At 47.8% G+C, this 27606-nt stretch overlaps 2 protein-coding genes across 3 annotated transcripts; both read right to left on the bottom strand.

Moving 5' to 3' along the window:
• Positions 1-10: 10 nt before the first annotated feature.
• On the bottom strand, positions 11-15552 carry bnipl (BCL2 interacting protein like). 2 transcript variants are annotated; one of them, XM_004572151.2, is made up of 10 exons: positions 15245-15542; positions 13347-13427; positions 13036-13079; positions 11160-11402; positions 10892-11086; positions 10561-10663; positions 10349-10480; positions 6809-6895; positions 3550-3648; positions 11-985 (listed from the first exon to the last, which is right to left on the bottom strand). In XM_004572151.2, exons 1-10 carry the CDS (start codon positions 15286-15288, stop codon positions 961-963), a joined length of 1053 nt encoding a protein of 350 aa, XP_004572208.1. In that variant the 5' UTR covers positions 15289-15542; the 3' UTR covers positions 11-960. The 2 variants fall into 2 exon arrangements, 1 of the variants encoding a protein (XP_004572208.1); XR_013099542.1 differs by lacking the exons at positions 11-985; positions 3550-3648 and having other exon boundaries at positions 10837-11086; positions 15245-15552.
• A 2843-nt stretch (positions 15553-18395) lies between these two features.
• Positions 18396-26875, bottom strand: prune (prune exopolyphosphatase). Its single transcript, XM_014411082.3, has 9 exons — positions 26735-26875; positions 25831-25938; positions 24951-25153; positions 24693-24877; positions 21423-21581; positions 21105-21196; positions 20814-20972; positions 20652-20742; positions 18396-20512 (listed from the first exon to the last, which is right to left on the bottom strand). The coding sequence occupies exons 1-9, from the start codon at positions 26771-26773 to the stop codon at positions 20283-20285; spliced, it is 1266 nt and encodes a 421-aa protein (XP_014266568.2). The 5' UTR covers positions 26774-26875; the 3' UTR covers positions 18396-20282.
• Between the last annotated feature and the right edge of the window lie 731 nt (positions 26876-27606).

Genomic DNA, 27606 nt, shown 5'->3' with positions numbered 1-27606 from the left:
TTTAACACAACACCTTTGAGCTTTTATTTTGAAATTGTGCGTTTTGGAAAGCTGAACGTAGAGCACTTGGAGACGAGCACAGGCTGTAAAAAACAGACGAGAGTGATCACGGAAAGGTTTGGACGTGTGAGAGAAAAGATGTAAATCACAGTCACAGCAGGGCGCTCTGACACAGTTCAGTGGGCTGAACTCACGTTGGTGTTGATACTGTTGATGTTTGGATTGAGCTGTTCCCTGCAGGCCATTCAGAAAGAAGAATACAGGTCACCTGACAATCATTTCAGCCAGTAAGCACTCGCGTTTACACTGTGTGGAAAATGAATAATTCTGTGAACTCAAAACTAAAAAGAAAAACTAAATAATTGTCCTGTCCACAGCTGTCAACATTACCTCGTCAAGCCTAAGAGCCCGCTGCTGACCCTGAAACGGCGGTGAGGTCGCAAACCGTGAGTCAGCGTCACGCGTTTTCAGGTAGACGGGACCTCATGAAACAAACAGGACGAGTCAGGCTGCTTGATCCATGCTTTATTACAGGAAGTGAAACACAGTCAGCAGCCAGTCAGCAACTTTCCGCAGTGAAGCTCCACTCACGTGTTTCACATGGACATGAAAACCAAAACAGATTCTATCACCTGGATTACAGAGCCCGATTAGCCCCACCCCCCACACGTCCATAGATCTGAGGCTCAGACAGAAACGTGACGGCGCGATGTGTCGGGTGTCTCGCTCTCACCGCCGTCTTAAATACGCCAATAAATAAACAGTAAGTTAGCGTTTGTTCAAGTTTAGAGGAAAGAAGCAGCAGAGTTCCCGTTAGCATGTTCGTCCTCTCCGAGTCCGAACGCCACCAGCACACAGACGTACAGCAGTCTGCTCATATGTACACGCCACAGGTCAAAGGTCAGCAGGCTTCCTGACCCTGTGGCCTCCTGGGTCCCTCCAGTGTGACGTGTGAGAGGGTCATCTGTTCAGCTTCTCATCAAACCTGCAGAGAGACAGGAAGTGGATTCATGAACCGCGCCAACATCAGCAGGCCTTAACGTCTCTGTGAGCGTCTTCGTCTTCTCTCCGTCTTCCTCACGGCACAGATCACGTGACATTTCTGCAATCGTTTCTCAATAAAAGGCTCAATGCAAACTGATGGAGGGCTTTTAATTTGGAAATGATACAGGAAGTATGACTCAGTAAAATAGGAGTTAGTCAAACAGAAGGAATAAGAAAAGGCTGTTATCACCAGCTGTTAAGGTGAATAGGGGTCAAAGGTCAGTATGGGTTAGGTCTAAAACATACAGAAATAGCAGCTAACCCAGCTGCCACTGTTAGCCTTTTTGTGAGGTGTTATAAGCGTTTTCTTGCATTTTGTATTTAATCTGTGTGTTCAATCGATCATCAAAGTTATCTTAGAGCCAGATTAGAGTTACAATGGAGTCCAAGCCAGAGTGGAGTCAGAGTGGAGTCAGAGTGGAGTCAGAGCAGAGTTAGAGTGGAGTCAGAGTGGAGTCAGAGTCAGAGTGGAGTTAGAGTGGAGTCAGAGTCAGAGTGGAGTCAGACTGGAGTCAGAGTGGAGTCAGAGTCAGAGTGGAGTCAGAGCAGAGTTAGAGCGGAGTCAGAGTCAGACTGGAGTCAGAGTGGAGTCAGAGTCAGAGTGGAGTTGGAGTGGAGTCAGAGTGGAGTCAGAGTCAGAGTGGAGTTAGAGTGGAGTCAGAGTCAGAGTGGAGTCAGACTGGAGTCAGAGTGGAGTCAGAGTCAGAGTGGAGTTGGAGTGGAGTCAGAGTCAGAGTGGAGTCAGAGCAGAGTTAGAGCGGAGTCAGAGTGGAGTCAGAGTGGAGTTAGAGGGGAGTCAGAGTCAGAGTGGAGTCAGAGTGGAGTTAGAGTGGAGTCAGAGTCAGAGTGGAGTCAGACTGGAGTCAGAGTGGAGTCAGAGTGGAGTTGGAGTGGAGTCAGAGTCAGAGTGGAGTCAGAGTCAGAGTGGAGTTGGAGTGGAGTCAGAGTGGAGTCAGAGCAGAGTTAGAGCGGAGTCAGAGTGGAGTCAGAGTGGAGTCAGAGTCAGAGTGGAGTCAGAGCGGAGTCAGAGTCAGAGTGGAGTCAGAGTCAGAGTGGAGTTAGAGGGGAGTCAGAGTGGAGTCAGAGTCAGAGTGGAGTTAGAGTGGAGTCAGAGTCAGAGTGGAGTTAGAGTGGAGTCAGAGTCAGAGTGGAGTCAGACTGGAGTCAGAGTGGAGTCAGAGTCAGAGTGGAGTTGGAGTGGAGTCAGAGTCAGAGTGGAGTCAGAGCAGAGTTAGAGCGGAGTCAGAGTGGAGTCAGAGTGGAGTTAGAGGGGAGTCAGAGTCAGAGTGGAGTCAGAGTGGAGTTAGAGTGGAGTCAGAGTCAGAGTGGAGTCAGACTGGAGTCAGAGTGGAGTCAGAGTGGAGTTGGAGTGGAGTCAGAGTCAGAGTGGAGTCAGAGTCAGAGTGGAGTTGGAGTGGAGTCAGAGTGGAGTCAGAGTCAGAGTGGAGTTAGAGTGGAGTCAGAGTGGAGTCAGAGTCAGAGTGGAGTTAGAGTGGAGTCAGAGTCAGAGTGGAGTCAGACTGGAGTCAGAGTGGAGTCAGAGTCAGAGTGGAGTTGGAGTGGAGTCAGAGTCAGAGTGGAGTCAGAGCAGAGTTAGAGCGGAGTCAGAGTGGAGTCAGAGTGGAGTTAGAGGGGAGTCAGAGTCAGAGTGGAGTCAGAGTGGAGTTAGAGTGGAGTCAGAGTCAGAGTGGAGTCAGACTGGAGTCAGAGTGGAGTCAGAGTGGAGTTGGAGTGGAGTCAGAGTCAGAGTGGAGTCAGAGTCAGAGTGGAGTTGGAGTGGAGTCAGAGTGGAGTCAGAGCAGAGTTAGAGCGGAGTCAGAGTGGAGTCAGAGTGGAGTCAGAGTCAGAGTGGAGTCAGAGCGGAGTCAGAGTCAGAGTGGAGTCAGAGTCAGAGTGGAGTTAGAGGGGAGTCAGAGTGGAGTCAGAGTCAGAGTGGAGTTAGAGTGGAGTCAGAGTCAGAGTGGAGTCAGAGTCAGAGTGGAGTCAGAGCAGAGTTAGAGCGGAGTCAGAGTGGAGTCAGAGTCAGAGTGGAGTCAGAGCAGAGTTAGAGCAGAGTCAGAGTGGAGTCAGAGTCAGAGTGGAGTCAGAGTCAGAGTGGAGTTAGAGGGGAGTCAGAGTCAGAGTGGAGTTAGAGTGGAGTCAGAGTCAGAGTGGAGTCAGACTGGAGTCAGAGTGGAGTCAGAGTCAGAGTGGAGTCAGACTGGAGTCAGAGTCAGAGTGGAGTTAGAGTGGAGTCAGAGTCAGAGTGGAGTCAGACTGGAGTCAGAGTGGAGTCAGAGTCAGAGTGGAGTTAGAGTGGAGTCAGAGTCAGACTGGAGTCAGACTGGAGTCAGACTGGAGTCAGAGTCAGACTGGAGTCAGAGTGGAGTCAGAGTCAGACTGGAGTCAGACTGGAGTCAGACTGGAGTCAGAGTCAGACTGGAGTCAGAGTGGAGTCAGAGTCAGAGTGGAGTCAGAGTGGAGTCAGAGTCAGAGTGGAGTCAGACTGGAGTCAGAGGGCCTTACTGGCGGATGGCGTCGGGGATCTGCAGCTGGTCTGTGGGGATGAGCTCGGACAGCTGCTGCAGACTCTGAATGAAGCGGATCTTCCTGCTGAACTTATCGCTGTGGAGAACAGGGTCAAAGGTCACAGGTGAGACAGACCAACTACATCAAGCTAACACAACACATCAGGACCTGGGATAGTTTAACCTGTAAGATTTCTCACTGAGATTTATCTGTGTAATGACCAGATCCACCACAGGAGGCCGCTCTAACCGAGGGGGAAGACGGGGTCCTGTTCTAAAGCTCAGGTCTGAGCTTTAGAATGTGTTTCTGCTGCAACATCCAACATCTGCATAACATCAAACACTCTTTAAGACACTGAGATGGCGCCTTGTGCTGACCGATGTTTCCATCAGGCGGTGCAGTTCTGTGAGGTTCTGGTTTCACCAGCGTGCACCACAGACTCTTGGAAGAATTCTTCAAGATCGAAAGAATTACGAAGATTGGCGATGTGTTAATCGTCAGCAACAGACATGACAGCCGTTTAATCTAACGCCAGTAAATTATTGGGTCTTAAATGTTATGTAGACATCTGCCACCAGGTGGTGCATCGTCGTTGGGAAAACCTGCTCATCTCCATCTATTATTACTTTATTACATTAATATAACAGGAGGTTCAGTAAAAACGTCCTTCAAGGAGCTGCTCTTTACTTTCTTACTCTGAGTAACTGTCAGAGCCTGTACTTTTTCACTTAAGTTTAAATCCATACTTGAACTTTTACTGCAGTATTTTTTAACACTAGTATATGTACTTCATATTGATGTCGTCAAAGAACAGCATCGTGGTCCGTAAAGCCCAACAGCGACTCTACTTCCTCCTCAAACTGAGGAGAGCGAGAGCAGAGAAAGGATCGTGGGTGCTTCTCTGCCCTCACTCCAGGACATCTACTCTCTCCCTGCTCTGTCGACCCCGCCCCCCCAAAACTCTGAACCACCGCCCTTCACTGACTCCCACACTCCCACTTTCCCAAAAACACTCAGACTGTGTTGGACACTGTTGTGTGTATAAGACTTTTATCTTTTATGTTGTTTAGTGTAACACTGAGGACTGTGGGAGCCCTGCAGTTTCACTGTGTATGATCTGTACATGTGCTTTTGACAATAACTCTTCTCTACTTAAACACTGAATGTCTGGACTTTTGCCACCTCTGATCATGAATGTGATAAATATTTTAAAATGCCTTTGTTGTTAGTTTTTGACATTTTCCACCCTGCTTCTCTCAATGACTATCGCCCTGTAGCCCTCACCTCAGTAGTGATGAAGTGCTTTGAACGCCTGGTCAGAGACTTCATCATTTCTTCACTACCAGACACACTGGACCCACTACAGTTCGCTTACCGTCCAAATCGTTCCACAGACGATGCCATCTCTCATCTCCTCCACACATCACTCACTCACTTGGACACTAGAAGGGGGAATTATGTTAAAATGCTCTTCATAGACTACAGCTCTGCATTTAACACCATAATTCCCTCCACACTCACCACCAAGCTGGAGCATCTGGGACTCAGCTCATCTATGTGTCAGTGGATCTCCAACTTCCTAACTGGCAGACCACAGGCAGTAAGGATGGGCGGACATGTCTCAGCCTCCACCACTCTCAGCACTGGAGCCCCCCAGGGGTGTGTTCTGAGCCCCCTGCTGTACTCTTTGTACACATATGACTGTGTGGCCACTACCAGCTCCACCACCATCATCAAGTTTGCTGACGACACCGTCGTGGTGGGCCTGATCTCTGATAACAACGAGACGGCCTACCTGAAGGAGATTAGGAATCTGGAGAACTGGTGCCAGAGGAACAACCTCCTTCTAAACGTCAGTAAGACAAAGGAGCTGATAGTGGACTTCAGCACTAAGCAGGAGAGGAACTACCAGACCCCCGTCATCAACGAGTGCCCAGTGGAGAGAGTGGACAGCTTCAAATACCTCGGAGTTCACATCACGCAGGACCTGTCATGGTCCTGTCACATCAACACCGTGGTGAAAAAGGCCCGTCAGCGTCTCTACCACCTCAGACGCTTGAGAGACTTCCAACTGCCCTCCAAGGTGCTCAGGAACTTTTACTCCTGCACCATAGAGAGCATCCTGACGGGAAACATCTTAACCTGGTTCGGGAACAGCACCATGCAGGACAGACGAGCTCTACAGAGGGTTGTGCGGTCAGCTGAGCGCACCATCCGCTCCGAGCTCCCTGACCTGCACTCAATCTACAGCAGGCGGTGCCGGACCAAGGCCAGGAAGATGGTGAAGGACCTCAGCCATCCCAACAACAGACTGTTCTCTCTGCTGAGGTCAGGAAAGCGATTCCGCTCCCTGAAGACCAACACAGAGAGACTGAGGAGGAGCTTCTTCCCGCAGGCGATACGGTCTCTCAATCACACCACCACACAGTACTGACCCACACATATGGTTCTTACACACACACTGGACTTTCTGGACTTTGGTTTTGCACAACACTGGTCACTATATTCTTCATTTCCGGTTAATACTTGTACAGCTGCTGTTATTGTGTATATATTTATTTATATTTAGATTTCTTCATACATTCTTATATAGTTCTATATTGTGTATTTTGTTGTACAGTTATTTTATTTTCAACTTTAATTTATATATTTTATCTTATTCTTCCCAGTTAAATTTACCCTTCATTCTAATTTGTGTTGTACAGTTATTTCATTTTTAACCTTAATTTATATTTTATTCCTTCCTAGTTAAATTTACCCTTTTTAATTTTTCATATTTATTTCCTATCTTATTCATAGCCTTTTCCTTTTTTGTTTTCTTTAGGTCACGAGCAGTTGTCCAAGCATTTCACTACATATCGTACTGTGTATGACTGTGTACGTGACAAATAAAATTTGAATTTGAATTTGAACTAAACTTCTGAGCATTTCTTACTTTTACACTAGTCTGTTAGTCTAATTTCTTTCCCTCATCCCAAGTAAAGACTCATTAGATGCTGCACCGTGAACGTGCACACAGTGATTTATCCAGTGAGCTGCACTTTGACTCCATACAGAGTCAAAGTGCAGCTCACTGACAGAGGCCCTGCTAGATTTCAGCTTCTTGGTACTTCACTGCCACCTTCTGGTGGTAGGAATGCACTGCAGCCAACCAGGGTCCAGAAAAACCAAATGTACATTGTGTGTGTGTGTGTGTGTGTGTGTGTGTGTGTGTGTGTGTGTGTGTGTGTGTGTGTGTGCGCGCGCGCGCGCTGACCTGATAAAAGGTTTGACCAGCGTGATGAGAGCTTTGATGTACCAGGCGGGATGGACGACCAGCAGCCCCTTCAGGTCCTTCTTCAGCCTGCGGAGACATGAGGACAGTGAACCCCCATGTCCTTGTGCGCTAAACACACTTCAAAGGCCACCGTGACCATCAGCTGGTCGCGGTAACGCCATTACGTATGACAGACGAGTTAAAGTGCTGCTGTGGTTGTAAGCGTGCACAGCTGTGATGAGGAGGAGGAAGAAGATGACCTCCAAAGAGCTGGAAACATGGCTGAATCCCCGACATCATCTCCCAACAGCAAAGGCAACTGATGATTACATCATGACCACACAGAGCAGCGCTCCAATCAGAGCGTCTCTTACACAGCGAGCGTGATCAATCAGATTAAAGACGTCATGACGGAGTCTGACCCGACGTCAGCACCATCACCTGCTGTCGTTGAGCCACAGCCAGCTATTAGCTTTTATTAGCAGAAGGTGACATGGCGAGAGGCGGGGGGTGTTGAACCCCCACTGCTGCCATCTTGGATTGCAGAGTTGGTGGGTTGGTTGTTTCCAAACAGGAAGTCTGACTCGAGTGGATGCTCCAAATAGGATCTCGGCGCTGCACACCACGCAGCGTGTGAAAATCAGGTCGTGACCCTGACACTGCAAATGGATGAATAGAGGGGTCATTTTTGTTGTGGCTGTGATGGGGGTGGAGCTCTCCGTTGGCGCTCTTGCCTATGGTTAGCGTAACGCGCCTTGTTTTCACCTTAGCTCGTCTCACATTCAGAATATCCCGTCTTCCTCCTCTCACCCACACCGGTCGCGGCTGATGGCCACCCCTGAGCCTGGTACTGCTGGAGGTTACTTCCTGTCGCCAAAGTGCCTTCTCATAGGGGGTCACATGATTGTTAGGTGCCCCGATGCGACTGTTCGTGCTACATAAATAAAGCAAAATTGCAGGTAGTTGAACTGAAAGATCATCTCGCCGCATGGTCCACAGGTCGGAGCAGACACAGCGAGCAGTTATGAGAAGCTCTACTCGTCTACGGGGTCACAGTTACTTTTTTTTTTTTTTCCTCTTTTTTAAGGCAAAGAAAGATGCCCAACGGATTTACTTTACCAAATTGACCATCCCAGCCTTGCCGTAATGGTCCATTTGATTCACCTTTTATTGTTTATTTTATTTTCACTTACTGAATACGGGACAGACTTGACTGGGGGAAAGAAGGGGAGAAAGAAAGAGGGAAAGAGAAACAGCTGAGAAGAGGGACGGGGGAGAAGGGCAAAAACCAAAAACCAACAGAATGAGCAGAAAAAAAAAAAAAGAAATAAATGCATATATCAATCACCTGGATCACCTGCTGAGAAAGAAAAAAGAAAGCAAGCAGAAGAGAACAAGAGTAATAGAATAAACAACATCACAATGATATATGGGAATATGACAGTAAATACTAAATATTAAACATTATTGTGCAGCACATAAGATCAACAGAACACAGTGTGCTTTGAGGTAGGAGCCAAAAAGGGTGTAGTTTGTGGGTGTGATCACCCGTGTGTACACCTGTGAGCATGGACGCGCTTGTTTTTAAAAGGTTCCTTCATGTAATGATCTGCTAGAGGGTGTGGGGGGGGCCACAGCCCCGTCCTCCAGGGCATGAAGCAGGTATGGAGGAGATCAAAACTCCAGACATCCAGAGGCCCCCAGAACACAAGAGACCAAGGAAGACCAACAGAGGGGCAGCCGCGCCACTGTCCCAGAAAGAGCTGAGGAGAGTCCCAGATGAGGGCTCACTCAGCAGCCGCGGAGCAGAAGCCAGGGGGAGTTGCAGTGACGCGCCCGTGAGCTCCGCCGGCAGCCAGCCGTGCCTGAGTGACCGAGCCCCAGGCCGAGAGGCCGGAGGCACCCCACCTCCGAAGTGGCCCGAGCGAGCCCCAGGCTCCAGGCCCCGATAAGCGGCCGCCAAGGAGTGAGCCGGTGTGTACCTGGACGCCCATCCCCGGACACAAAGAACCACCAACGCACCGATGTCTGAGGGAGTCCGCCACTGGCAGGGGAAGTGGTGGTGGGGGGAGATAGGCCTCCAAACCTTGGAGGGCCTGAGGTGTCCCCAGAGAGGTGGCGTCTGATACCCAACCTGACATATAGACACAGACATACAGGCACACACAGACACAAACATCCATTCCCACCCTCATGCTCTCATATGCACTCACTCCACACTCAACCAACGTGGAGACAGACATAAAGAGACGCTGTACACACAATCACACTCCCCAAGCGTACTCTACAAACCGGGTCTAGGTACCCTTGCCCCTGGAGGGGGGGGAACTGCACCCAGACCCAGGTGGTGTTACCCTTTTCCCTGCGGTGGGGGGAGGCAGACCGCCCCGACTCCGCAGCAGCAGGGAGGCTCCACACTCCAGACCGCAGTCGGACGGCCAACTCCTCCTCCTAGCCCCCCCGCTCCAGCAGGTCGCAGAGAATGGGGGTGAGAGAAGACTCCAAACCTCCCTCCACCCGCTCATTGTAGTGTTGATGCATGTGTGTTCTAAGGTGCATTTAAAACCCAGGAGGGCTTGGAGCTACCTGCCAGAGAGCAGCAGGTAAGCGCATGGTCCCTCCTGCTAGCCCTCAATGTCTACGTGTATTTAACATTGAGAGGTGGGCAACGACGCCAGGGGTGGGGTGTACACCCTGATGGTAATTTGGATTCCGTGTATCGTGCCCACCCCCAAGATCCTATATGTATGTGTAATGAGAGTGTGAGTAATGTGAATGTCTAAGTTGTGGGATAAAATTGAGGCAGAGGCAGCCAGAAGGGGACGGGGGGGGGGGGGGGGGGGGTAGCCTCCTCTGCACCCTGGTGACATACCCCTACTCCAAGGCCCTGCATGTGTGGGTGGTTGTGATGGAGCGGGAAGAGGGAGGCAGCTGGAGATGGGGAGGGAAGGAAGGGAGGGGCAAGTGACCCCTCCCTGGGGCCAGCTCCCCCGCTGACCCCAGTAGGTACCCCCATACTCTGCGACCCATCCAGACCGGGGCCCAGCGCAGCAGCGCCTCCCGGCCCCACAGAGCCCAGGACAGTCTACCCAACCCCACCACAGAGAAAACTGCACCCACCCCACCATCCACTCATCTTCCAGACTACATAAGACAATAAACACCCAGGCTGAGATCTTCCTCCACCTCTCCTGTATCTCCCCCTCCTGTAGAGAGAGCCCCTGAGGAGAGGAAAGTTCCTGCAAGATGTGACAATCTTCCCCACCAGTTGAAGAGCCCCCCAGGTGGCTCGATGCACCGGCGGCACCCTGCTCCAGGGCTGGGCCCCCATGCACCCACCCGCCCACAACCCCGGCAACACACCAACCAGGACCCAAGCCCCCGAGGCCCGGCCCGGGCCCCAGCCCAGAGACGGAGCGCCCCCAGAACCTCACGCCCATCCCGGACCTACCCAGGGGCAGCCAGGGGTCACAGTTACTGAAGGAACAGGAAGTAAAGAAGCTCCACCCCTCAGAGCGGTGCTGAGAGGGGATGCTGTACCTCCTGTCGATGGACGTGTAGCACTGGTGAAGCCATTTGATGGAGGGCAGCTTATTTCTGGGAGCCATGGCGCACAGGTAGACTAGCAGGTAATTCTCTGAGACCATCAGGTCCAGCGTCCCCACAATGTACCTGCAGGGGAAGACAGGTGATAAAGGAGGCGTGGCTCACACCTGGTAGCATTTGACCACAATTTCTGGGCCCAAACTCACCTGAACAGGTTTTCCATGACATACTCGTAGTTTTCCACTGTGTTCTCCGGCAGGTAACAAGAAGTGAAGAGGATGATGGCGTTCATCCCGTCTCCAAAGTAGCCTGTCAACCAACCACAGGCAGAGCTGTCACGGTGCAATTTCAAATACAACACAGTGTTAGCTCCATGGCACCTGCAGGTGTGTTACAGGTGAGTGTGTGTGGCGCTCCTGCAGGTGTAATATCAGTGTATCATCTTATTTGTGTTACAGGTGTTTTTCAGGTGTGTGTGAGACCTGGAAGCTCCTGCAGGTGTATTACAGGTAGTTTGGTGGGTGTGTGACCTCTGACCTCCATGCGACAGGACCTGCAGGTACGGCTCCAGGACGCTCATGTTGACATGGTATTCGTGTCCTGAGATGCAGAACCGCCTCCAGCGCCGCCCTCTGCTGTCCACCTGATCCAGCTCCATCAGACCTTCGGACTGCTCCATCGGATTTCTGGCCACACCCACAGCTCCACCTCTGCCCATCCGAGGAAGGTCGTCTGTGAGACAGAGGTCAGAGGTCAGCTGCTTTTCTCTCGGTTACATTACTTCCCATCTGCGTGCACATCTCACCGTCCCACTCCAGGTCGTGCATGCTGTCCGGCAGTGTTCCTGTCTCGCTGTCCGATGGCGTCTCCAGAGCTTCCAGGTTGATGTCAAGCGACGGTGTGTCGTCTGGTGTCCCTGACAGCGCGGCTGCAGAGAAGCTGTTCCGATCGTTCGAGTCACGGCGGTTCAGCGTGAGACTCAGAGACGGTGCCACCAGACGCTTCTTAGCTCCGCCTCCACCCGATAGAGTGAGGCTGGTGACCGGAGCTAAAGAACAGAGGACAGAGTGAACACTGATTGATTTTTGGAAGATTGTTGTCATTGATTTTGATCACCTTTGATTGGTGACTTTGAGCTTTGTCAGAATCAGAATACTTTACTGAGCCATAGAGGAAATGATGTTGGTTACAGCGCTCCAGTACCAACAGCAACAAAGACAATACAGGAAATAAACAATAGCACAATATATACAATATTTACATATATATAAGCCACTTACTAACAGTGTTGAGTAAGTTACTTTAAATTAGTAACTTAGTTACATTACTAGTTACTTCCATCAAAAGTAACTCAGTTACTTGAAGTTACTCGTTACTTTCAAAGTAACTAGTTACTAGGGAAAGTAACTTTGGTTTTACTCAGACTTCTCTTGTTAATGTGTTGCTTCCATAACTTTGCAGTCTTCTAGCTTGCTTACTTGCCACAGTGCACTGTGCCACCTACCAATACAAAGGAAAAGATAATGTGCACATTTCCACGAGAGAAATCCCACGCCTGCACCATCGTTGACTGCTGCCATGATTCTAGCCTACATCACAGAGTCATGTGCGCTTTTTACATCCAACACAAAAACTGCAGTCGTGGTGCTTTGATTGTACTCAGAACTCTGAAATTCTGCCTTCTGAATAGGAAGATGTAGGCAACACCAGACTGCAGATGAGCTGCATACAGGGCTGGACTGGGACAGAAAATTGTTTCTCCATCACCTGTTCAGCTCTGATGATTCAGTAAGGACATCTCCTGGTTTCATCTTCATGTTTCCCTCTCACCACATATCCAAACCGACATCATGACCAGCAGCTTTACAGCTGTGGCTCCAGCAAACATCAGCTGATACTAGAAATTAATATTAAATAAACTCCACCTAAACTTGGTTCATATCTGACCCAGATGGACTGCAGGTCATAACTTCTAACCTGAAGTTCAGTTCACCTGACACTCTCGGACCAGCGGCCGCTTCGGGTCTCTCCTCTTGCCTCCCTTTCCCTCATCCACCTGCTGGCCTCCACCACTTGCTTATGTTACTGAATCTGTGGAAGCTCCGCGATAGCCACCACACGAAGTAACGAGTAACGAGCCTATCTAAATCCCAGTAACGAGTAACGCGTTCCTGATTTTGGCATAATAACTAGTTACCGTGCTCGTTACCACAATAATAACGTAGTTACTGTAACGCGTTACTTAATAACGCGTTAGTCCCAACACTGCTTACTAATAAATATCTGAATAAGAAAGACGAGCATGAGCAAAGAGGGTGTAGCAATAGCAGTATACAGTGTGTTGGGTGGATGAGTTGTACAGGGAGATGGCCACAGGCAGGAATGCATTCCTGGGTCGTTCAGTGGTGCTTTTTGGTAATCTCAGTCTATGACTGAGCGTGCTCTTGTGGGAGGAATTATCCAACACTGTCTTTATCCTGGACAACGTATGCCTCTCCATCACAACCTTAAGAGAGTCCAGCTACATCCCCACAACATTGCTGGCCTTGCAGATCAGTTCGTTGAGTCTGTTAGCATCAGCAACCCTCAATCTGCTCCCCCAGCATGCAACAGCGTAGAGGATAGCACTGGCCACAACAGACTCGTAGCTTCAACTTTAGCTTACAAAAATTGGTTTTCACCTGATTCTCCTGCTGGACTTTCTGTGTCATCCTCTGGAAGTGGTCTGAAGCAGCAAGCCCAGCAACGCCAGCCAGGTAAAACCAGGTAAACATGTGAAACAAAGAGGTGAGAAGATATTCACCACACACATTAGCTTTAGTTTGCATTTATTCACAGCTATTAGCTTCTGTTAGCACATATTAGCATTAGCCTTTATTAAAGCTACATTCGCCTCTTACCATATGTTACTATTAGCCTCTGTTAGCACAAATTAACATCCTCCATAAGGATCTATTTATCTTTATTAGCCTCTGTTAGCATGACCTCTGACCTGGGGAAGCCATCATCCTGCCACTCCTCCCTCAGCTCCATGTCCTGGATGTTGGCGGGGCTTGAGGGCCCTGGAGCAGACCTGGAAGAGCAAAGAAAAACCGAAACTGGAACCCAATTCAGATTCTCTTCTCTGATTGGCTGATTGTTCTTCTGCAGGTATTTTGACGTTTTTTTGTGGTTCTATTATTTAAAGTTAAATAAAGACCAATAAATAAGTTTGTTTGATCGGACATTCATGACTCACACACACACCTTGGTCTGACCTCCTGTGACGTTCGTTTGGAGGTTTGTAAACTATTTATAGCTCCAGGGTTTCCGTCCAATCACAGATCTGACCTGCAGGCAGTTAAGCCTCCTGGTGATTAAAATCAGATCAAACCCGTCTGACTGCTCTGACTATCTCACACACACCTGAACAGGTGAACAAGGGAGGGGCTTCATTGTTCCTCTGTTTGCTGTGAAGCTGACACACCTGATCTCCAGCTACAGTAACTGAACAGGTGTGTGCAGTGGGTGGTCCTCTGCAGGTGAGGAGTGTTTTCACTGCGGTACCTTCAGGGTCAGCTCGCAAAAATATCAGAACTCTGATGAGCCTCCACAAAAACAAAGAGGAGAGATGAAGGAGTCTGTAAAGCTTCCTTGGAGTCACTCCTGGTGAGGAACAGCTGTGGATGGATACATGAAAGTTCAGATGAAATCCTGGTAAAGATTAAAACTCTTCACAAAGGATCTCAGCCAATCAGAGGGCTCCTCAGGTGAGAACATGTGAGAAGAAGGAGGAGGAGTTTAAGACGATGAAGACTGATGTTTGCAGATCGTATAATCTGCTCAGTTCTTTGTCTCCAGCCTTAAAGATTCGTAAAGTCTTGGCGGCTGCCCCCTGGTGGTGCGTGCAGATACTGCAGGTGAACTGCAGGGGGTGGAGCCAATCATTATTACATCATCACCTTTGATTCTGAGCTCGTCCCAGCAGATGGCACACTTGGCTCAGGCTGTTGATTTACAGCCAGATTTTCTAAAAAAAGCCAAAATGGTGTGTGAGCGCAGTCCTCAGGTGTGTTATCAGACGCACCTCCGTGGGCAGTAAGGTTAGGCCAGGAACATAAGATGCTTTGTTTCGGCGCGGGTTATTAAACTGCGTGTTGTGAACGTTAAATATTCTCCCCTAATGTCCTCGGCTCTGCATGTGTTACAACGGCCTCACCTGCGCAGGTGAAGCTGCAGGTGCAGAGTGCGAGGCGTGAACCTCAGAGCGATGTTCAGTCCGTTTCTTCATCAGCTCAAACACAGTTCACATTACTGGCAGTTTGTTTGGTGACGTTCACTCAGCACCTGCTCCACAGATCAGCTGTTTGCAGGAGCATGATGGGAAATTGCAAAAACTCAACGTGTGACACAAACTAGCGCATGACACGCAGGCGTGACCGGACGCCTCACCTGCAGAGCTTCACGGACTGAGTTAGGAGCTCAGAGAGTGTTTTCAGGGACTCGGGAGGATCAGAGGCCTCCTCTGGTCTTTGACTCTGAGCTCAGATCCAGGAAAAGGCGTCAGCTTCCTGTCCGAGGACCAGAACCCGATCAGGACCCGACCAGGAGCCAATCAGAAACTGCAGACTAATCAGTGAAGTCATCAGCAAGGAAGAGATCGGCGATGAGGCTCAGGACCTGGACCGGGAGACCCCATAGCAAGCAGGAAGTCAACGGACATCACTTCCTGCTGATCAACAGCCCAGATCATCAGGCGGTGAACATATCACAGAGACCCCTTCACTGACCGTCAGCAGCAGAAGCAGTTTGAATTGAACTTCCTCTTTTTACTGAGCAGGAAATGCGCACGCACACACGCACAAATACACACACACACTCTCACACAGCGTTTGAGCTGTAAATATTTACCTGTCCTCACCGTGCCCATCTGTATGCTCAGTGGGGGAGCTCATGATGTCACTCTGATGTCACGGCGTGCTCTGACCAGCGTGTGGGACCCACTGGATGTCTGAGTGTGGTGTCCTCCTTCCTCTCCTCTCCCTCGCACAGAGGGAGTTCCCACTCTGACTCTATGGGGCTCGCTCGCTCTCTCTCTCTCTGCCTGACAGGTTTGTCTGCATTTCACCACAGAGCCGCCACCTGATTGGCCACGCTCACCTGCTCCTTGCACACAGGTGAGGTGGCAGATCAGCTTCAGCCTGCTTCATTAAAAATCCACCAATCAGATGCTGAAGCTATTTAAAGCAGGAGGAAGTGCAGAGTGTCCGCAGGGTCCTAGTGCCTGTGAGAGCAGCTTAAATTCAGTTAAATGCTTTAAAAAGACTTTTATTTTGGAAGTCAGGAGGCATGAATGACATATATTTAGGAATCAACACAAGAAATCCAGAGATAAAGGAGAAAATTTTACAACCATAATTAGAAATAACATTTCCACTTCAAACACCCAAGTTAATAAATCGACTCACTACTAGGGATGGGTACCGGTGTTCTGACATAAACGGTAGTAACCAGACCGAAAAGCAGCGCACATTTCGGTGCTTTATTTCGGTGCTTTTTTTTCCTGAGCTGTGATACACTTCTAGCCAATCATTTTACGTTTCCCAGGATAGTAGGCGGGGCCAGGTACGTACGTTCAGTTAGAGCAGAGCTACACATTAAAAATGTCCAAGGTGAAGCTGTCAAAAGTCTGGTTGTACTTCACAGCAAAATATGCAAACTCAGCAGCAACAAGTGCTTTAAGCTGATACTGTGATACTGTCAAAGGAGGCAACACCTCGAATCCGATGAAACACCTGGCGACGCATAGCGTTTTTTTTAAAAGCCCAGAAATGCGCCGTATTTGATAGCTTGCTGCGAGACCTCACACTGTGCACGTTGGGTGGGTTGCCAGTTATCGGACCCGGAGCAACATCCCCCAAAAACCCGAAGAGGAGAGTCCTGGCCCCTAGCCCTGCCAGTGTAGCAGAAATGATGAGGATGATGATGCAGCAGCAGCCGTTCTTCTCTGCCTGAGTAGCTTAATGTTGTTCGTGTGTAATTTACGTTGAGTAGGCTAACCACGTTATTACATTAATGCATGTAAGGTGAACTAGCAAACATCATCATAGCTACATGCGGCTGTCTTCTTGTTTGATGGCAGATACTCCCTTCACCCTGGACAAAAAGGCTAAAATGACCAAAGGAAAAGTGGAAAACAGCTAAACATGAGAGGTTTTTGGACAAAGTTTGTGTTTTTTCCATTGTTTAAGCACTGCTTCCAGCCAAGAGTGATGCCATATATGCCCCATAGCTGCAGAAAAGGCTAACATTGTTATCTTTTTACAAAAACAAAACAAAACAGCTGAACATGGGAGGTTTTTGGACAAAGTTTGTGTTCTCCATTCATTAAGCACCGGTTCGAGCACCGTTTAAGCACCGGCACCATTTCAAAAGTACCGATTTGGCACCGGTATCGGATAAAACCTAAACGATACCCATCCCTACTCACTACAATAAATACATCGAGTCCAACGGGTAGTGATGGCCCGCTTGAAGCTGACGCTCCGGAGCGTGTGTCGAAAAAAACAACACACTGGTTCAGAAGCACTGTGTCGAGGCTTGCTTCGTTTGGCAAAAGTCACGTGACCAGTGACGTCCGAAGCTTCATTACGCACGTAACTGCTTCGGTACCTGATTCAAACGGATATAAGGAAGTGAATCATCCACGGGATTCGTGGAGTGTGTTGATGGTGACAGAGAGCGACGAGGTGATCATTCCACTGACAGATATGGAGCCAGCGAGGAAGAGAGGACGTTCTGGCGTGTGGGAATATTTTGAGTTGATTTTGCTCAATTCATTTTATCTGCCGAAGTGAAAAACCTGAAATGTCCAAAATCATGTTTTCATAATGTAAATATCATTACAGCATATGACTTCAGGAACACTTCCATGTGAATTAAAGCTGATGAAGACTACAAAAATGTATTTGACACTATACGTACATTACATTGCTACAGTTTAGAAAATCATTTTGTTTATTGTTTTTAGGTGATAGTCTGCAGGACCCAGGAATACCTGCATATCTACCAGCTTGCAGTGTAGTTCCTGCACTCCACAGCCTCTTCTGTTCCATGCAAGTGGATTTTCTCCAGGGCAGGAGAAACTATTTCTAAGAAAAGAAACAGACTCAGCCAGCGCACAGTAACACTAATCCTCTTTTTAAATGTAAATAACAAAAGGGCTACCTGACATTGATCATGTTTTTACTTTGCAAGTTCTTGATTAGGGGTGGGTTTTGATTATCGCTTTTCTGATTACAATCCATGCTAAATTGAATAAAGTGATATTGATTCATTAAAATCCCGTGTCGATTTGTAAATTAACGTTATTATGCCTGAAACGCCAGCATCTCAGGTTAAACCTCACAACATGTCGTCAAACACCATGCAGCTAAAACAGTAACTGGGAGCAGGTTTACGGATTCTGCATACAAACGTGAACACAGAGCGCGGACCCGACGCGTCAGAGTCAGATTTTGGTGTGTCGTCGGGTCCGCGCTGTGTTTGCCTCTTTTTTCTTCGCTGGCTTCTGCAGCTGCAGGTTTCATAACTCTCTGTTTACATCTCTAATTAAGTCTCACATGTGTCAGCTTTCTTTTAATAGATACGAAATTATGGATATATACTGTTAAATGATCAGAATTGTAATATTTCTGACTGAGGCAAAACTTTCCAGATTCCAATCAAATTGAATCGGATCCTGTATCGAATCAAAATGATTCTACAAATCAGTGACGATGCAGCCGTACTCAGCTCCCTAAGCATTTTCCCTTTCCAGTTCACAATCAATCCCACCCCTAGGTCAAAAATATGTATAGGACAATTGGCCTCATCTAATATTTTGTATGAACCTGTCCAGCTGTCCAGTGATTAAATGACAAGTAGATGGAGGCAGGACTTCACAGCAGGGGCATACTCCATAATGTGCTGTGCATTCTCATATGTATATTATATATATTGCTCACTTATTGTATTTACCAACATCAAGGAGTTATGAGCAGAGAAAGGCCACACCATAGTGCATGTTTAAATAGGGAAAGTTTATTGATCAAAATGTATTACGCAGATACGCATTACATTTTTTTCAGCCCCCCAATCGAGAAAACAAAACCAATTACATGTTCAAAGCAACGGAACGGTGGCCCAATATCAGAGAGAACTCCACTCTTGAGTGAGCAGTGATAATTGAGCAGTCCGTTTTATTTTGCAGATTCAAGCTGCTCTTCAAAATTTTCACCACCAGATGTCACCGGAGAGGACTGTGTTGAAAAGCTTCGAGTAATGAACCGTTTTTCAATACAAGCTTCAGTGCTTCGGAAAGCTTCATTTGGCCATCACTACCAACGGGGGAAGGTCAGAAGGAAGGCGAGTGTTTCAGAGGGGAAACCACAAGTCTGAGCAGATGTTCCAGATGTTTACAGAGTTGTACCCCAAACTTTATCCTGATGACTCATGATGAAACATTGTAAATAAAAAAACCAAAAACCTTTCTTCTGCAAACTTCCTGTTGCTGCAAGCTTCTTCCCTCTGTTTCACAATAAAAGTCTTTCCCTTCTCAGTGCAATTATTGTGAAACATGATTTATTCACAGCTGGTTTCCTGACAGTTGGCTGCAGTTCTTTTTCTCTTTAATAAAACACCCAAAACCAACAGCCTACGGAGGCCCAACAGTGCCAAATCTGTCAGAAATTCACATCTTCAGAAAACCCCCAAAAAAACAAACAGATTCAAACAAGCATGAAGGTCCGCTATGACGGCACACCTCAGCTGGATGCAACATGTGATCACAAGCTCAGGTACGAGCCAGTGTTGTGTCTGCACACGCTGTTAGCAGCAAAGTCTGTATATTTTTTTATATATTTTATTTTATTGTTTACTCCATTTAATTTGTAAAATATGCACACACACACACACACACACGTAGAAAAACATATTTAGTATACGCATCCAGTAATGCATATACTATTATATATTGTACATATATTTATTAGTCTCAGATTTAGCCATTCTTATATTTTGCTTGTTGTACGTTATTGTATTTTTGCACACCTCTGTTGCTTGTGAAGCTCGCACGCAAGAATTTCACTCACATGTGCTGTACCAGTGTACCTGCACATGTGATGTGACAATAAAAGTGATTTGATTTGAGTCTGTGAGAAATGGCACAGATAACAGTCTGACATAAAACTTTAAGTTTGCACCAAAGAGGCGATTCCCAAAGAGCTGAAACGGCACAAGTGTGAGGCCTGAAAACTCTGCAGCAGACCAGAGAGACAATCAGCCGATCGTCTGCTGCTCAGCCTCACAGGAGGAAACGCTGATGAAGGTCAGAGGAACGGGACTGATAGAGCGATGGAGCCACATCATGGTCAGCGTGTGCGAGGAGCTCCAACACAGCGTCAGCAGCCCCCTGTGAGACGGAGGCTCCGTCACGGCTGCAGCTCAGTCTATGATGTTACAGATCTTTGATAAACGTTTGAATTCTGAACCATCACATGTGTTTTGTATGTTTTAATAAACATACTCATAGAGAATATAAAGAAATGAGGGTGGCTCATGACTTTTGCACAGTGTGCTTTCATCCACGCAGGACTGCAGAGAACTTTATTGTGTCAGACCAATCCAACAGCACCACCTGCTGGCTGGAGGCCTCAGTCACAGCTGCGCCCCTGCAGTTTTTTCTGAGCACGAGGCGTGCAGCAGGGGCGGACCTTCATGCCTGCTGTCGGCGGGTTTCCAGACTCGGATTCTTTTGATCATTTTGGATTTTATTAGAGAAACAGGAACACGGATTCATGCTCGTGTTCAACAACACCTGCTAAAAAAAAACAAAAAACAACAACAACAAAAAAAAAAAAACAACAACCCATAAAACGTTGGTGCTTCATCGCTGTCTTCCTCTGACAGGTCAGAGGTCAGTCCTGTTGACCATCTGGCTGAACTTCTCCTCCAGGGCTTGGGAGGTGATGCGAGGCAGACCGTTGTCCAGAGGGGAGCCCTCCACCAGGCTGTTCATCGGTGTGGGCGGGACCTGAGACAGCTCGTCCTTCCTGTCTCCCGGGAAACCATACCCATCCCACGTCGTCAGGAAGTCTTTCATGATGGGGAGGAGCTTCTTCCGAGACGCCAGTGAGTTTCCTGGAGACATAGGGTGATGAAGTCACCATCAGTCCTGAGGCCACCCCCCCCCAGAGACACACCCTACAGAGCATAGCTAACGAGGCAGCAGAACATCAAGCATCACCTGTGCACACCTGTCTGATTACAGGAGTGTTACCTTGATGATAGGCTGAGATGTGAGAGTGGGGGCTGCTGAGTGGACTCAGGTTGAGGGCGGGGCTTTGGGCTTGTTCCAGGTACTGGCTCACCTGAGGAGGGAGGACACCTGAGCCGTCACGCAGAAGGAACAGCAGACTAAAGAAGGGGGAGGAGAGTGTACCTGTTCCCTGCAGGTGGTGCTGTGGCTGAACACAGCAAGTTCTCTGATTGGCTCTTTGCTCTCAGTGAAGAAGATTGTCATCAGCAGCAGCAAATCATATCCGTACTTCTGACAGAAACCTGAAAGCTCCGCCTCCAAGTCCTCCCTCTGCAGGAACTCCTGACACATACACACACACCCATACTCAGCAGCATGTCTCGTCAGGTGTTCTGCAGCTCTGATGCCACCTGGTGGCAGACTGGTGTCACTGCAGCTTATTAGTATGACTGTAGTACAGTGTGCAGTACTGACCTGCAGTGAGATGTAGAGAACAGAAACGGAGAGATTCAAACTTCCTGAAACAGCTTTCATGTCCTTCAACAACATCTCCTCTGTGTTCAGACCTGCAAACAAAGTACTGCGTCAAATACTCCAATAAAAAAAAATATTACACCAAGTACAGTAAAACTGCAATACTAAAACAATGCTCCATTGAATTCTTTAATAAAAACTATAAAGGAAAAAGTACAAATCTGCAGTGTATCCACACCTGAAGAGTAACAAACACAGGTGAGTCCAGACTTTGTTCCACCTGTGTTCTCAGTTATGACTGACTTCTCAGAAACTGACCTGAGACATCCAACTTGGCTCTGTGCAACTCCTGGAAGAGAGCGCCCCTCGGTGGCAGAGCAGGGAATAGGTTCTCCAGCGCTGCAGCATATTGACTGTCTTTGGGAGTGACTTTACCTGCAGCAGGTGACATGTCCACGCAGTCCACCACGATGGCAGCTGCAGACCAACACAGACAACCCACCAATCAGTCAACGGCACACTTCAGACACACAAGATTTACTCAATTCAGGTTTATTTATACAGGTAGACCCGACAATAATACATAAAGAGAAAACTCAACAGGCAAGCACTTTGGCGACAGTTGGAAGGAAAAACTCCCTTTTAACAGGAAGAAACCTCCAGCAGAAGGAAGCTCTGCCTCCCATTCTACTTTTAAATACTCTAGGAACAACAAGTAGGCCTGCAGAGCGAGAGCGAAGTGCTCTAATAGGGTGATATGGTACTACAAGGTCATTAAGATAAGATGGGGCCTGATTATTTAAGACTAGGGATGGGTATCGTTTAGGTTTTATCCGATACCGGTGCCAAATCGGTACTTTTGAAACGGTGCCGGTGCTTAAACGGTGCTCGAACCGGTGCTTAAAGAATGGAGAACACAAACTTTGTCCAAAAACCTCCCATGTTCAGCTGTTTCCCACTTTTTCTTTGGTCATTTTAGCCTTTTTGTCCAGGGTGAAGGGAGCATCTGCCATCAAACAAGAAGACAGCCGCATGTATCTATGATGATGTTTGCTAGTTCACCTTACATGCATTAATGTAATAACGTGGTTAGCCTACTCAACGTAAATTGCACACCAACAACATTAAGCTACTCACGCAGAGAAGAACGGCTGCTGCTGCATCATCATCCTCATCATTTCTGCTACACTGGCAGGGCTAGGGGCCAGGACTCTCCTCTTCGGGTTTTTGGGGGATGTTGCTCCGGGTCCGATAACTGGCAACCCACCCAACGTGCACAGTGTGAGGTCTCGCAGCAAGCTATCAAATACGGCGCATTTCTCGGCTTTTAAAAAAACGCTATGCGTCGCCAGGTGTTTCATCAGTTTCGAGGTGTGACCTCCTTTGACAGTATCACAGTATCAGCTTAAAGCACTTGTTGCTGCTGAGTTTGCATATTTTGCTGTGAAATACAGCCAGACTTTTGACAGCTTCGCCTTGGACATTTTTAATGTGTAGCTCTGCTCTAACTGAACGTACGTACCTGGCCCCGCCTACTATCCTGGGAAACGTAAAATGATTGGCTAGAAGTGTATCACAGCTCAGGAAAAAAAAGCACCGAAATAAAGCACCGAAATGTGCGCTGCTTTTCGGTCTGGTTACTACCGTTTATGTCAGAACCGGTGCCATCATGGTACCGGACACCGGTACCCATCCCTATTGTATGTGAGCAGCAGGATTTTGAATTCTGGACTTAACAGGAAGCCAAAACAGGAGAAATCTGCTCTCTCTTTCTAGTCCCTGTCAGGACTCTTGCTGCAGCATTTTGGATCAGCTGAAGGCTTTTCAGGGAGTTTTTTGGACTTCCTGATAATAATGAATTACAGTCGTCCAGCCTGGAAGTAATAAATGCATGAACTAGTTTTTCAGCGTCACTCTGAGACAGGATATTTCTAACTTTAGAGATGTTGCACAAATGGAAGAAAGCAGTCTTACATATTTGTTTAATATGTGCGTTGAAGGACATGTCCTGGTCAAAAATGACTCCAAGGTTCCTCACAGCGTTACTGGAGGCCAAGGTAATGCCATCCAGAGGAAGAATCTGCTTAGATACCATATTTCTAAGCTTTTCAGGGCCGAGTACAATAACCTCAGTTTGATCTGAATTAAGAAGCAGAAAGTTAGCGGCCATCCAGGTCTTTATGTCTTTAAGACATTCCTGCAGTTTAACTCATTGGTGTGTGTTATCTGGCTTCATGGACAGATAGAGCTGGGTGTCATCTGCATAGCAGTGTAAATGTATGCTATGTCTTCTAATGATGCTGCCTAAGGGAAGCATGTATAATGTAAACAGAATTGGTCCTAGCACTGAACCCTGTGGAACTCCATAATTAACCTCAGTGTGTGAAGAGGACTCTCCATTTACATGCACAAACTGGAGTCTATTAGATAGATATGATACAAACCACTGCAGTGCAGTACCTGTAATACCTACAGTAGGGCTGCCACAAACGATTATTTTGATAGTCGACTAATCAGATCATCATCCATTGGCCGTAAAACTACAGCTTATTGCACCAGCAGCATCTGCTCTTATATAACTATCATTAGCTTACAGCTTTAAGTGTTTAAGGTATGTGCTAACTAAAAATAAAGACAAGATGATAGTTTATTAAATTTTAATGAAATTTGCAGATTGTTTCAGTGAAGTTTAATAAACTCCTTGCTATCTAAATAAAAATACTAATACTAATAAATAAAATACTAAAAAAGCCAAACAATAACATTTTTAAGTTATCTAAGTGACTTATATATATTTAACCTGAGTAGCGAAAGACAGTGGTGGGTTTGAAAACGATTTGCCGGGAGTCCGGTGTTCTCACGGCGCTAGTGAGCCTAGCCCCCGGCTAGCTATCGAGCTAGTGGGTAACAGACGTCTCTGAAAACGTCGGAGCGCTTTTGAAAATATGTGGTGTCCTGATAAACTGAGCAGATATTTGAGGTTTACACAGCTACATTCTCCATGAAAATATGTTAAACGTTTATTTTGTGACCCAGAAAGAATAATAAGAGTAATATTAAAACTAACTAGCTGCCGCCATTGTTGACAACTGCGCTGGGCCGCGCTATGAATTCTGGGACACAGCTTCTTCTTCTTCGGGGTTTAACGGCAGCTGGCATCCTTGTACATGCAGTGCTGCCATCTTCTGTTTCAGTCCGTTATTACACTCTTAAATCCTGCTACTTATTCCTGCGTCTTTGGGGATCTTACAAAGCTTCCAACGACGCATCGACTAATAAATCAGTCGTCGATGATTTCGATAGTCGACGTAATCGTGACTAGTCGACTAATCGTGGCAGCCCTAACCTACAGCATGTTCTAATCGCTCTAATAGGATATTATGGTCGACAGTATCGAACGCTGCACTGAGGTCTAGCAGGACAAGCACAGAGATGAGTCCACTGTCAGAGGCCATAAGAAGATCATTTGTAACCTTCACTAAAGCTGTTTCTGTGCTGTGATGAGCTCTGAAACCTGACTGAAACTCTTCAAATAAACCATTCATGTATTCGATAACCTTTGAACGCTCAGTAACACCAGGTGTGTACCGTAAAGCAGGTGAGCAAGCTGCAGGTCCAGGATCTCTGGAGCTCTTTGAATGATGCGCTCTGTCACCAAGGTAGCGCAGGATCCCACTGTTTCCGCAGTAACAGGACAGGTGGGGGAGGGTTCCCTCTCTAGATGGTGGTGGTCGATCACCTCTGCAACCGCCTCCTCTAGGTCGCTGTCTGAACTGCAGCAGAGACAGGATGTTAAGACAGGTGTGATCACCACTCAGGTGTGCAAGGTCATCTGTGAGGTGTTACCTGGGCAGCACGTTGTGGTCGACCAACGTGAGCCGCAGGCGGCCGGCCCGCTGCAGTGCTCGCAGGTCCAGCTGGTCCCTGAAGACGAGGAGGTCCAGAGACAGAGCGGCTTGGCGCAGCAGGAAGACGCTGTCCGAGCGAAGCCGCAGCTCCGATTGACGGATGTTCAGCAGCGGCAGAACGAGCATCTCGCCGGGTGCAGTCTGACAGGGAGAGAGAGACTTCAGGTAACCAAAGTGGGTTAAAACGTCTTGATGCATCTCAATCATTCAGGTAAGTAAATCTCCAAAAGTTGATTCTGTTCATCTGGACGTAGCGTTTTGTGGGAGAAACGTTTCGTCACTCATCCAGGTGACGTCTTCAGTCTCAGCTGACTGCAGGTTTCAATCTTATAAACAGGACATTTACATAATGACTGAAACAGCCCACTGAGGGAACAATGGACTGGGAGGTCAGTTCCTTAATCTTAATTATGCAAATTCTCATGACCATTGATCAAAGACCATGAGTACCATTCACATAGAGTTGGGGAATGGCTGCAATCACAGCATGTAAGATGGCAAAAGATGTACCCTTAGGCCCCTCCTCCATTCAGAGATGGTCTTTGAGAATGGCCAATGGTCATGAGAATTTGCATAATTAAGATTAAGGAACTGACCTCCCAGTCCATTGTTCCCTCAGTGGGCTGTTTCAGTCATTATGTAAATGTCCTGTTTATAAGATTGAAACCTGCAGTCAGCTGAGACTGAAGACGTCACCTGGATGGGTGACGAAACGTTTCTCCCACAAAAAGCTACGTCCAGATGAACAGAATCAACTTTTGGAGATTCGGGTAACCAGTTCATTACCTGTACTGGCAGCTGATTGGACTGTGGCTTACCTTAGACAGGAAGTAGGCATAGGCCAGGGCAGATACCATGGAGTCAATGTCGCAAGCTTCATTTCCCAGGACAACATGGAACCCAGGGCCGACCTGGTCCGAGCTCAACTGGGGAACAAAGAACAGAGCTCCTAACATACTGATACAACCCGGCACCACCTGATAAAACCCGGCACCACCAGAATCCCCTGGAAGCATCTGGTATAACCTGAAACCACCAAAAATCCTTTGAAACCACCTGGGACTACTATCCCTAAATGCAGACATATTTAACGTCCACGGTCTCGTAACGTCTGCTCTGAGACTGCAGGTCATCTGTGCTTGGGTTAATGCTGGATTTAACATGGAGAGGCTTCTTGTTTCTGCTGTAGTAAAAACATTTACTGTTAAACTGCAGTAATGTGTTGAAATGCCCCGCCCCTCCCCGTGCCTGGGTCTGCTGTAGGTTTCTTCCTGTTAAAGGGGCGTTTTTCCTCTCCACTGTCGCCAAACCGCTTGCTCAGAGGGTCACATGATTGTTGGGGTTTTCTCCATTTTCTTTGTATTATTGTAGCGTCTAGCTTACAGTACATCAGTGTATTAATAAAACTGCATTCAATTTGGACAGAACAGGCGAGTTATAGAAACATGCCCCTCCTTACTGCTGCCTCTGCTGGACACCAGAAGAACTGCAGCAGTGGTGATCCTGACAGGTGTGTCTCACCTGACCTCACGGCTGACTGTCTCACTCACACCCACAGCTGCGTTTCCGGTCGTTGACGTGTGCAGCTCCACAGACTCGTGCAAACTATCGTAGTGCTCGGACCTTGTCACATGATGTAAACAGTGCCAGTCATTCTGCAGCAGCGCGAGCTAACAGGCTAACCCGCGTGTGTGTGTGTGTGTGTGTGTGTGTGTGTGTTACCTTCACGGCCCGCTGGCAGCTCGTCAGAAACTCCTCCATCTGCTCCGTTAGCTGTTAGCTGCTAACAAACGGTCAGCTGTCTGTGACTCGCTTTCACCTGATAAATGTACGCGAGACAGAAACGTGCGGTGGGCGTGGCTTGTCAGGACCCGTGTACGGATCGCCTTTGAACCAAAACACTAAAACTTCGCGTCCCGTTTGCAGGGACCACGTGACCAGTTTCTTACTGATGATTACGTGCCTTTTTTTTTTTACTTTTGCCTTGTAATAGGCCTTTTTCTAGGTGTGACCAAAAAGCAGGTAAACCTGTGTCAGTAACCATGGTAACAGTCTCAGTGACCCTCACTTGCAGCAGGTGTTTGTGACGTATTTGATGTATGAAGCTAGAATTTCACAGTAATCGTGATGAAGGTTCAAACTGTGGAGGCGTGGGGCAGAGCGTGCGCTGAAGCTCGTTGGTCCCTGTGCTGGGAAATCTACGGCCCGCGGCCCTGAAGCGGGCCTGTATTTCCACCTACAGTGATGAAACCAATGCATCATCGGCTGCCGTCCTTCATCTGTGTCTTTATCGCAGCATGACGGTTCAGACAGGAAGTGAAAGAGTGAACCCGAAATGCGAGGTCTCCACAGAAACGTGTTAGAAACACAGATTATTTCAAACCTGTATGACGTCCACTTTATTCTGTCTTCTAATTATTCTGCTTCCTGTTTCTTCCACCACTCCATGCCTCCAGTAATGATGACGCACTCTCCTGCTGGAGCCTCAGCCGGCTGCCACTCTGATGTGCAGAGCGGGCGCTTGGTGGTTCCTGCGAGGCACCGTCACAGAGGTGTCTGCTGTTTGTGGTTCTGCATTGTCCTACAGACGCTTC

Source organism: Maylandia zebra, linkage group LG1, assembly GCF_041146795.1.
Source record: "Maylandia zebra isolate NMK-2024a linkage group LG1, Mzebra_GT3a, whole genome shotgun sequence".
Classification (NCBI taxonomy): domain Eukaryota; kingdom Metazoa; phylum Chordata; class Actinopteri; order Cichliformes; family Cichlidae; genus Maylandia; species Maylandia zebra.
The sequence above is the reverse complement of the archived record's forward strand: the minus strand, read 5'-3'. Positions and strand labels throughout refer to the sequence as shown.